The following is an 11319-nucleotide window of genomic DNA, read 5'->3' on the forward strand; positions in this document are numbered from 1 at the left end:
GCAACTGAAGACCAAAACAGAAATGCACTCTATTATTAGTGTGCATTGAACTTCGTGGAGTAACGAAAGGGTAAGTCCCTATGCTGAGATGTGGCTGACGCATTTGCAATCTTGTCGTTAAATGAACGGGTGAGACAACACAAGAAAACAGTATGAAGTGGCGGCAAGAGTGCTAAAAGCTAAGTTTAATGGGTAGGGTTGAGGGGTTAAGGCTTTCCTAAAAAGATGGTATTGGTAAGCCTAGAGGAATTTGAAGGAAAAGGTGAAGGAAAGATACATACAGGGCTAGATTCAACTCAGTGGTTGAACTAGTAGAGGTCCATGCAAAAGGGCTTCCCTCTCCCCTCCTCCTTCCAAATTGGCTTGGGGGGGGGGTTGGGTGGACCCCAAGAACAGTGCATGGAGAAAGGAAAAGGAAGATTGTTCCATTGGGACAAGCAGATAAGCTTGCACTGATGGAATGTTTGCAACCACACAAGGTTGAATTGCTCCCATAAACCCTAGACTTAAAAGCAGGAAGGGAGAAAGTATGGACACTGAAAAGAGCAGGAGGCCCCTGTTTAGCTAAGGTGGAGGAGTGAAGCTCATTGGCATATGGGGATACAAAGGCAGAGAAATAAATGGTCACTGAAGGCTTTAAAGATTAAGACAATGGAGCCATGATGCATATGGGAATGGAAATGAAGCCAGTTTAGGAACTGAATATAATTCTGAGCAATGAGAGAGGCAAATCATTATAGCACTACAATTGTGGATTGAAGTGTTTCCCCTAAATCTGTCTGAATCATTCAGCTTGCACTCAAAACAAGTCGTAAGTATCTTTCAGCCCAGACAGAACCTGCATTTTTCATGCAATTTCTAATACATCTCAGGGATTTGTGCATTCAAAAACTATAAATGAAGTCTTTGTTACAAAGGGGTAAAAATGGTGATACATGCAGATTCTTACTCATGGCGCTTCTAAAAAGCTTCAAGTTAGAGAGAACAAAAAATCAGATTATTTTTCTAAAAACATTGTGACCAGTAGAGTACATATGAGCGCAGATTGTGGTTTGGCCGTCAATTGGTCTGGGCAAGGTTACAACAGAAATAGAAATGCGATGCGATGACAGGCAGGATGTGAACAAAGGGTGAAATGGTTATGATAAATGATGGTTAACCCCCAATTAGTTTAAGGCAACATACATATTATTTGTGAATGTTTACAAAGTACCACATTTATTTAGTGCCAAACAACGTATGATTTCTGATAATAGAAAAAATGGTGAAATAATTATATCCAAAGCAATTAAACATAAAATATTTCTGTGATATGTTCATGACCCCAAAAGGAGCTACACTGTAGTGGAGCCTGAATTGCAAAGTTAAAATAAAAAGAAGGCCTACTTAGGTTACAACTGTGCTTTTCTCAAAGAGATATTACATAGGGGACTTCTTCTGCAACAGATAAGGGCTTGCCCACACTTCTGTTTGTTCCGTGCCTAGAAAGCATGAGTCCGAGTCGTCTTCTGTTTGACCTGTGTTTTCTAGGCACAGTTCCAAGTGGTTTTACCCTTGCCCTGCTCCTTTCTCAGGGAAAACCCAAATTACTATTTGCTCCAATCGAGCGCTAAAGAGCAGCTTTTCATGGGGGGAAGTAGCAGGACGAAAGGGAGTGTGAATAAGCCCCCAGTTGTATTTTCCTTTGAAAAACATAAAAAAATAGTAACTAGCTATTAGTGTCATTAGCAACCTGGAGCAGAATTCTGAAACAGCTGCCACATATTCTCTAAAACCAGAAGAGGGAAGGTCCTTGGCAGAACAGCAGGTACTGGCTGGGTAGGGAGGCATTCAGGAGACAAGAAAATTTTAAGTCTCTTATTCTATACTCTTCTTCAGTTCAGCAAGGAAGGATGAAGGCAGCCATTTAGATCTTATTTTCTTTGGTTGGAGCCTTATGTCCAGGGTCTTTCCTGATACTAATGGAACCCTGAGAACAGCATGGAACACCACAGACACTGTCAAACTTATCAGTACAGAGATAAAAGGTAAGGGACTCCTGGACAGTTAAGTCCAGTCAAAAGCGACTATGGGGTTGCGGCGCTCATCTTGCTTTCAGGCCGAGGGAGCCGGCGTTTGTCCAGTGTTTTCTGGGTCATGTAGCCAGCATGACTAAACCGTTTCTGGTGCACGAAGGACCGCAACGAGTGCCAGAGCGCATGGAAACGCCGTTTACCTTCCCGCTGCAGCGGTACCTATTTATCTACTTACACTGGGATGCTTTCGAATTGCTAGGTTGGCAGGAGCTGGGACAGAGCAATGGGAGCTCACCCCATCACGGGGATTCGAATCACCGAAGTTCCAACGGGCAAGCCCAAGAGGCTCAGCGGTTTAAACCACAGCGCCAGCAGCAGTATCAATGCTTCGTACTGAATTTGGCGCTGAGGATAGATCAACTGACACACACAACAATGTTATGACTATTATAGAGCCAGCTGTTATTAATTACATGGACAGAACTGAAGAGATGCAAATTTGCAAATCCTGTGACAGCAACCATGGGGACCTCTGACTCATATGCAAAATCAAGCCCAACAGGGGTGTGAATTGGGCCCACAATGCATTTTCCCAAGCCATGACCATTGGCTCCACAACTGACATCATATGTAACATCACATATGGGACAAGTAACAATTGGCTGCAAAGTAAAACTGGGGGTGCATTCATCAAGGGTCATCAAGCATGCCATCTACCCATAAGAGGGGCAGTCTAGAGAAGACCAAGACCAAACAGGATGCATGCATGGCCAGAGCTGCTGCCTTGTGAGCAAAGCAAAATTCAGAAATCTCTCAGGAGCACTTTCACTTGGGTATTTCCATCTTTGGGCAGGAGGGAGTTGGTCACTAGACCAGATATTGGCGAGTCAGTTGATGGGGGTTTGCAAAGAGCCATGAACTCAGGCTCCAGATTATAAAATTTATTAGTAAGAAACACATTATTAACATTTTATATTGAAGTTTTTTCAGAGTTTATCCTTTTCTTAGGGTAAAAAAAGCCTTATGTGGAACTGTTCCAGGACCATAAAAAATGACCCCTCTAATACTTTTGGATACCAGCCTAGAAATACCTTTCACTGCTCAGTAGGCTTAAACATCTTACCTATTGAAATTCCACTAGAAAGAGTGGAGCTCTCTGCCTGTCCCCTGGATGGGGCATGTGGCTCCATGACACTGTCATCTAACAGATGCCTTGGTCCTGCATTGGGGAATGTTGCGCTTTTGAACTCTGCTGTGTTTGTTTTATGAATAAAACTACAAAAAGAACAAAGGAGATAAAAACAAAATGCACAACTACTTTAAGACATAACATAGTTTTACGTATCAAGGTAATACATTTTCTAGTACTCAAGTTTATATTTTCTCCACGATAAGAAGGAGGAGGAGTTTGGATTTGATATCCTGCTTTATCACTACCCAAAGGAGTCTCAAAGCTGCTAACATTCTCCTATCCCTTCCTCCCCACAACAAACACTCTGTGAGGTGAGTGGGGCTGAGAGACTTCAGAGAAGTGTGACTGGTCCAAGGTCACCCAGCAGCTGCATGTGGAAGAGCGGAGACGCGAACCCGGTTCCCCAGATTGCAAAACTACCGCTCCTAAGCACTACAACACACAGCATGGCAAGCATATAAACAAAAAAGTACACCAAGTGTGTACGACAGGGATCTATTGCAGAGAGGATTCACGCATTTTGAACATGGGCACAAAAAGTATGAATGTTTAAGTGGCAAAATAGCCACACAGTGATTACCACACCTTCTTTTTAAAATGACTGCATTTCCCCTGCAATAACACTAGCAATAAAGGATTGACTCCCTGGTACATGCACCATTCACAATTCATGGTGCTATGTGTAGATTTTGCCATTAACACTAGAAAATTTGGGAGCAGTTTCAAAAGTAAATGTAAAGAAACCCTCCCTGTGTTTTAAACTTTCTAATGGTGTCTTCATGAGTTTTTGAGGTGATTAATAAATAAGTGCTAATTTGCATTAGATCAGCTCAGGAGGCACAAAGGGATATTTCAAATGGCAGCAGGATTCCTACAGAGAACATGCACAAACTGTGGTCCAACTGGCCAAGCACAGCCACTAGTTATGTACTGTGGCTGCCAGGCTTCTGCAGGCCCACACAGGTTGCAAAAGTGGGAGACTTTATGAATCCCTGGTAGCCTTCCATATGTGGCTGGTGGCAAGCTAGCTCCACCTTAATGAACCTAAAACAGGCCTGTGAAAAAAATTCAACTGCACACTGCTCATTCATGGTGTCCTGGCTTATTTAACACCATGGCTTTAATGATACATGCAAAGCAGGCCACTAGATGCTAAAACAAAACGGCAAAAAGGTACCAAGACAAATGATTCTTTAAGTAATAAGAATGGGGATCATGGGATAAAAGGGCTAACATATGGGGATTATGTCAACAACACACAGCATCTAAGCTGAATTTCAAATCAAATGCTAACTTGTATCCTAAACTGTGACATTTTCTATGCCCGTGTGGCATCAGATTCCTTGGGGATGGAGGAGTCGGTGGTAGCAATGCTCCTTCAGCTGCAGCATTTTTTCGAACACTTTGCGGCGAAACTCCCACTTCAGGACCTGGAAAAAAAGAGAGAGCAAATTTTAGGTGAACACGACAAATACTTATCACACTTATGACTCCCCAATTTCAAACTAGAGTTGATAATTTAAAAAATACATGAATGGATTCTTAAATAACAAGTATTTATTTAAATATATTTTAAAAATGTCCAGTAGCACCTTAGAGACCAACTAAGTTTGTTCTTGGTATGAGCTTTCGTGTGCATGCACACTTCTTCAGATACACTGAAACAGAAGTCACCAGACCCTTATATATTGTGGGAGGGTGGGGTGGGGTTTTTCTCAGGAGGGTGGTAGGAGATAGGTGATTGATTTAATGGGCATAGTAAACCTGTGGGCGACTGTTAACGACTGCAATTAGTCCTACAGGAAACTACAGTCCTACAGATGACCAAAAATAGCTTTAGCATATGTAATGAGACAAGAATCCAATATCTCTATTAAGATCAGGTCTCTCCATGGTTTTCAGTTTAGTGATAAGTTGTAATTCAGCAACTTCTCTTTCAAGTCTGTTTCTGAGATTCTTTTGTAATAAGACAGCTGCTTTGAGATCCTGTACTGAATGTCCTGGGAGACTAAAGTGTTCTCCTACTGGCTCCTACTGGTATTCATTTATTTATTTTAAAAACACACTAAATGTTGTTGAAAGATCAAAACAGACTTTTGGCCCTGGCATGAACATAGCAAGCCTTTGGTAACTAGCATCCTCAAACTGAAGTCAGACAAGGAAATAGGTTTGTGAAAACTAGAGAACTAACGCATGTGAAAATTGGCATGCTTAACACATTCTTTCAGCTGATACTATGGAGATGTAAGAAATATTTCAGTAATTGGCCAATGTCATTTGTCTGTATGCTTTGTGGACATCCTTAATAGTAATATTGGGAGATATTCCTGCAATCTGAAGATTCTCCAAATATGGAAAATGTCTCCTGAAATGTACTAAATGCCTTGTTCTCCAGACACAGAAAATGCACACACTATTAGGTATAGATATTTTATGTTATTACTGACTCACTTCTAGAGAAAGAATATTCAGATGGAGGGATTTGTAAAAAGTTGGAAATGAATTCCTAGAAAAATTCTCTCCTAAGCTCTAGACACAGCAGCTCTCTATCCCTAAATCTGTCTCCTGACTACCTCAACTCCGTTTTTTAAAAAGAACACAGCAAGAGCTCCTTAGGATGCTCATTGCTTTTTACCAAATAATGGAAGTCCACAAGAACATCCTTCTCAAAATACACACAAATGTAAAGCAGCCACTGATGTCACCTTTAATATAGCAGCGTTCAAGTAATTTGTTGGCATTTGTTAAATGTTGAAAACATGTTTTTAGTGTTTGGTTAGTATGTAGTTTTTAATCACAGTTCATAGTATACGCGGGTGGCGTGTGGTCTAAACCACAGAGCCTTGGGCTTGCTGATTGGAAGGTCAGCGGTTCGAATCCCTGTTACGGGGTGAGCTCGTTGTTGCTCGGTCTCTGCTCCTGCCAACCTAGCAGTTCGAAAGCATGTCAAGTGCAAGTAGATAAATAGGTACCACTCTGGCGGGAAGGTAAATGGTGTTTCTGTGTGCTGCTCTGGTTCGCCAGAAGCAGCTTAGTCATGCTGGCCACATGACATGTATGCTAGCTCTCTCGGCCAGTAAAGCGAGATGAGCGCCGCAACGCCAGAGTCGTCCGCGACTGGACCTAATGGTCAGGGGTCCCTTTACCTTTTACCATAGTATTATAGAGCTGGAAGGGACCATGATGGTCATCTAGTCCAACTCCCTGCAATGCAGAAATGTTTTACCCAACATGGGGCTCAAACCCACAACCTTGAGATTAAGAGTCTCATGCTCTACCAACTGAGTTATCCCAGGTAAGTTTCAATTTTAAGTTTTATTCTTATTAAGAAACAAGAAGTACCTCCAGTGTTTAAGTTATCACTGAACAGCTGAAACCAGCTACCACTGTATAATAGTTGCAAGACTTTAAAAGCACTGGGCCAGTGTATATTCTTCAGGACATCTTTGATACTGACTCTCTGTTTTTACACCTTTAACAGACACGTTTAGAAACAAAGAAATGTTAAAAAATATTTAAACTTTTTTGTTGTCTGGTAAACATTTACCTACTAAATCTTCACGAGATGCAGCAGAACGTGGGGTACTTGTTCCGGGTTCTATCTTTAATGAAAGCCTGCATTTAGAAACAACCACAAAAAGTTTTGCCTATAACACAATATAGGTGGGAACCGGTAGACAATGCTTTTTCATGTATTCATATGCTATACACCACCCTGGGGTCTATTTAGAGGGAAAATGGGTTAGAAATACTTTTATTAAACAATTGAAACATGTAAGTTAGTCAGGACTAACAAATCATTTTCCCATGGATAATTATTTGAAGACTTTGGTTGCTACCTATGGCTTATCTTTAAATTAGAATCAAGGGAGATGCAAAGCAGATTACAATTCAAGGAGCTCCCAAAAATTCCAAATGGTCATGAAACTAAGGGATTGCTCTTGCCTTCATTTCTTGTTCTTTATGAAATACCAAAAGCGGCTTGGTCATGTTGGCCACATGACCCAGAAAAACTATCTGCGGACAAATGCTAGCTCCCTCAGCCTGTAAAGCGAGATGAGCGCCGCAACCCCAGAGTCGTCTGCGACTGGACTTAATTGTCAGGGGTCCTTTACCTTTATGAAATATTACCTAGCTTTAAAAGCAAAAACAATTGTTATATTCTAATGTACTCGATTTTATACTTACTTATAATTGTCATCTTCCACAAACTTCTGAAGTTCTTCTATATACTGAACAGAATTCAAGTATTTTTGAACATGAGGCAACACAGGAATATCTAGACAGCAAGCAAAATGTAATCAGCACTTTGGCATCCTTTACCAAGAGCTGACTTTCGCACGTGTATTTTTTTTAATTGCTTATCCCATCCAATAGATGTACTACATCTTATTACTTCCTTAAAATACGCAATTAACACCTCATGCTTCTCACACCCCATTAATTTCTGGGCAACAAAATACATTATGCCATCCTTCAAAAAGATAAAACAAATGCAAACAAAAGCAGGGAACTGTCGATTAACCGCACTAATGTATGGAAAAACACACTATAATGGACAATGGATGTTATTCTGTTGTGGTACTAACTCCTAGAGGGGTAGCCAGTCTAGTCTACTGCAGCAAAACGAAGGGTGGAATTCAAACATTCTGTCCCAAAGGTCCGCATAAACAAACAGATTTTCAACCATCACTTAAGTATATAATAATATACTTGATAAACTACTACTACAACTAAGGAAGCATGCCTAACGCCTGATCTGTGCTCTAGGTGTCCTTTCACCTGCCTCTACTTTCCTCCACTACCATGGAAGCCCCTGCTCCACCCACAGAAGGCTCAAGGTATTTTGGAGGTACTGTGCCGCCAGCAGTAAACAAGTGCAAGGCTTTGAAATGGGACATTGTGAGGGTGAGGTGGAGCGAGGTCAGTCAAGGATCCATTGGACAAGTGAGGGTCCTGATCTGGGTCCTTCTCTTGCACCACCCTAGAACTGCCACGGGAAAGGGAAAAAAAGACTATTCCTCTCTCTACATTCTGCTGTAATTAACCAGAGCCAGTAGGGCTTTGGAAGAGGTGTTGGCTCTGCCACTCCAAATGTCCCCAGAGTCGGGTAAAACTTGCCTTGTGAGTGTTATGCTCCATTAGGAGGGAACTCTTGCATTTGATGGGTAGCTGACCCCAGAACATAGGTGATTAGAATTAATAATAATAATACTAATAATAATAATAAAAATAATAATTTATTATTTATACCCCGCCCATCTGGCTGGGCCTCCCCAGCCACTCTGAGCGGCTTCCATAAAAACCAAAAATACAGTAAAATATCACACGTTAAAAACTTCCCTGAACAGGGCTGCCTTAAGAATGTCAGGCAGTTGTTTATCGCTTTGACATCTGCTGGAAGGGCGTTCCACAGGGCGGGCGCCACTACCGAGAAGGCTCTCTGCCTGGTTCCCTGTAGCTTTGCTTCTCGCAATGAGGGAACCGCCAGAAGACCCTCGGCGCTGGACCTCAGCGTCCGGGCAGAATGATGGGGGTGGAGTCGCTCCTTCAGGTATACTGGACCGAGGCCGTTTAGGGCTTTAAAGGTCAGCACCAACACTTTGAATTGTGCTCGGAAACATACTGGGAGCCAATGTAGGTCTTTCAAGACCGGTGTTATATGGTCTCGGCGGCCGCTCCCAGTCACCAGTCTAGCTGCCGCATTCTGGATTAGTTGTAGTTTCCGAGTCACCTTCAAAGGTAGCCCCACGTAGAGTGCATTGCAGTAGTCCAAGCGGGAGATAACCAGAGCAATGGATTTTATATTCAGAGAACCTTATTCAGTGATTAATTACAATGCTGCAGTATAAATGCAAAGCAACTTACCATATTCACATGACTGCTGTAAGTCTGAAATTATTCTGAGTATGTTATTCATTAAGTTTGATCTCTGCTCATTTTCCAAAATACTCCCTGTCGATGGGTATGCCGAGTCAATGTATGTCAGATCTGAGAGATAAATACCTGGACAACATAAGATCACACACAAAAAAAGATTTTTTGTTTTGGTCAACAAAATCCAAAGTGTTTAGCATTGTATCCAATGCTGCTGTTTCAGAGGCACAGCCAATTTTCCGTTGCACAATGGAACTTTCCTCTTCTCCTCCGCTTGTGCTGGAGGACCCTCCAGAGCAGATTTTAAGGGTGTGCAAGGAAAAGAGAGGGAAAGTCCCATTGCGTAAACACAACTCTGTGTGTCCAGTGTTGGATATAATCCATAACCAGAAGCATATCCTTTCAGTTGTGCTTTAAGATGGAGAACAAGTGGCAAGGCACTGAAGATATGAGGAACATGTAGCTTTGCCATATCTGAAAACTGAATGCTGTTACAAGGGTATAAGGTTTCATATACTTAAAAGCATGTTTACAAATCAACAGGTTAAAAGTATTTGGTTAACGGGCATTTATTTTCCCTTCAACCTTATTTTTAAATCAATAGTATTTGCTACATCCAGGTTAAGGGGTGATATGATAGCCATGTTCAAATATATAAAAGGATGTCACATAGAGGAGGGAGAAAGGTTGTTTTCTGCTGCTCCGGAGAAGCGGACACGGAGCAATGGATCCAAACTACAAGAAAGAAGATTCCACCTAAACATTAGGAAGAACTTCCTGACAGTAAGAGCTGTTTGACAGTGGAATTTGCTTCCAAGGAGCGTGGTGGAGTCTCCTTCTTTGGAGGTCTTTAAGCAGAGGCTTGACAACCATATGTAAGGAGTGCTCTGATGGTGTTTCCTGCTTGGCAGGGGGTTGGACTCGATGGCCCTTGTGGTCTCTTCCAACTCTATGATTCTATGATTCTACTTACTCCTTCCCTGATTTTCAAGTAGCAAAGAACTGGGTTTGATGGTTGATCATGTGGTTCGGTTTGCATTTTAAAGCAAAGCTACCTAATTTGCACTTCTCTGAATTTCACAATGAAGTTCTCAAACAAACAACAATGTGATGAGTATATTAAAGGTAAAGGGGACCCTTAACCATTAGGTCCAGTCGTGACCGACTCTAGGATTGTGGCACTCATCTCACTTTATTGGCCGATGGAGCCGGCATACAGCTTCCAGGTCATGTGGTCAGCATGACTAAGCTGCTTCTGGCGAACAAGAGCAGCGCATGGAAACGTCGTTTACCTTCCTGCTGGAGCGGTACCTATTTATCTACTTGCACTTTGAGGTGATTTCGAACTGCTAGGTTGGCAGGAGCAGGGACTGAGCAATGGGAGCTCACCCCGTCGCGGGGATTCGAGCAGCCAACCTTCTGATCGGCAAGACCTAGGCTCTGTGGTTTAACCCACAGTGCCACCTGTGTCCCTTGATGTGTATATTAGGGAAATGTAAATAAAACACAAATTTTAGTGAAAATAACAAAAAAATGCATATTAGAAAAAATATCTATAAAACTATGTATTATTAGGCAAAACTGCAAACAAAAATGTGCATATTAGGATAACTGTGCACTATATGCTTGAGAGGTTTTGTGAATACTTTAAAAAAATCACAAAGTGATGCAGAAATGTAAAGAACTGATTGGAAAAATGAGAAAGGGAAAGAACCAAAACTGACAGATTTGAACGCCGCTTGATCTTGCCAGAAGTGATCTTCTTGAACTGATCCTTTGCCCTGAAATATTCTTCCAAGGCTTCAATGTTACAATAAGGTTCTTCCAAAGCGCTAACCTTATATCAAAAGGTCTGCTAGGAAAATTGCAAACTAGATTGGTTGGATAAACAAAGCGTCATCAGTCCTCACTGCCTGACTGACTACAATGCTGCAATTGTATACTGCCAGTCCAACATGAAGTCAGGCTTTAGTTTTACTCTCTGAATTAAAGTTACAGATAGGTAGCCGTGTTGGTCTGCCATAGTCAAAACAAAAAAACTTCCTTCCAGTAGCACCTTAAAGACCAACTAAGTTAGTTCTTGGTATGAGCTTTCGTGTGCATGCACACTTCTTCAGATACATATGTATCTGAAGAAGTGTGCATGCACACGAAAGCTCATACCAAGAACTAACTTAGTTGGTCTTTAAGGTGCTACTGGAAGGAAGTTTTTTTGTTTTGTCTCTGAATTAAAGT

At 41.7% G+C, this 11319-nt stretch overlaps 1 protein-coding gene across 2 annotated transcripts in view; it reads right to left on the reverse strand.

The window, feature by feature from the left end:
- Positions 1-11319, reverse strand: part of RALGPS2 (Ral GEF with PH domain and SH3 binding motif 2) — a 101354-nt gene that overhangs the window by 22129 nt on the left and 67906 nt on the right. For both annotated transcript variants that reach the window (XM_081915109.1, XM_081915110.1), the window contains exons 9-13: positions 9076-9213; positions 7396-7486; positions 6755-6822; positions 4502-4637; positions 3139-3290 (exon numbers count right to left, since the gene is read on the reverse strand). In XM_081915109.1, the coding sequence (XP_081771235.1) occupies positions 3139-3290; positions 4502-4637; positions 6755-6822; positions 7396-7486; positions 9076-9213 (585 nt within the window). The remainder of the gene's footprint in view (positions 1-3138; positions 3291-4501; positions 4638-6754; positions 6823-7395; positions 7487-9075; positions 9214-11319) is intronic.

This window comes from Podarcis melisellensis, assembly GCF_964234715.1.
Source record: "Podarcis melisellensis genome assembly, chromosome: 6".
NCBI lineage: Eukaryota > Metazoa > Chordata > Lepidosauria > Squamata > Lacertidae > Podarcis > Podarcis melisellensis.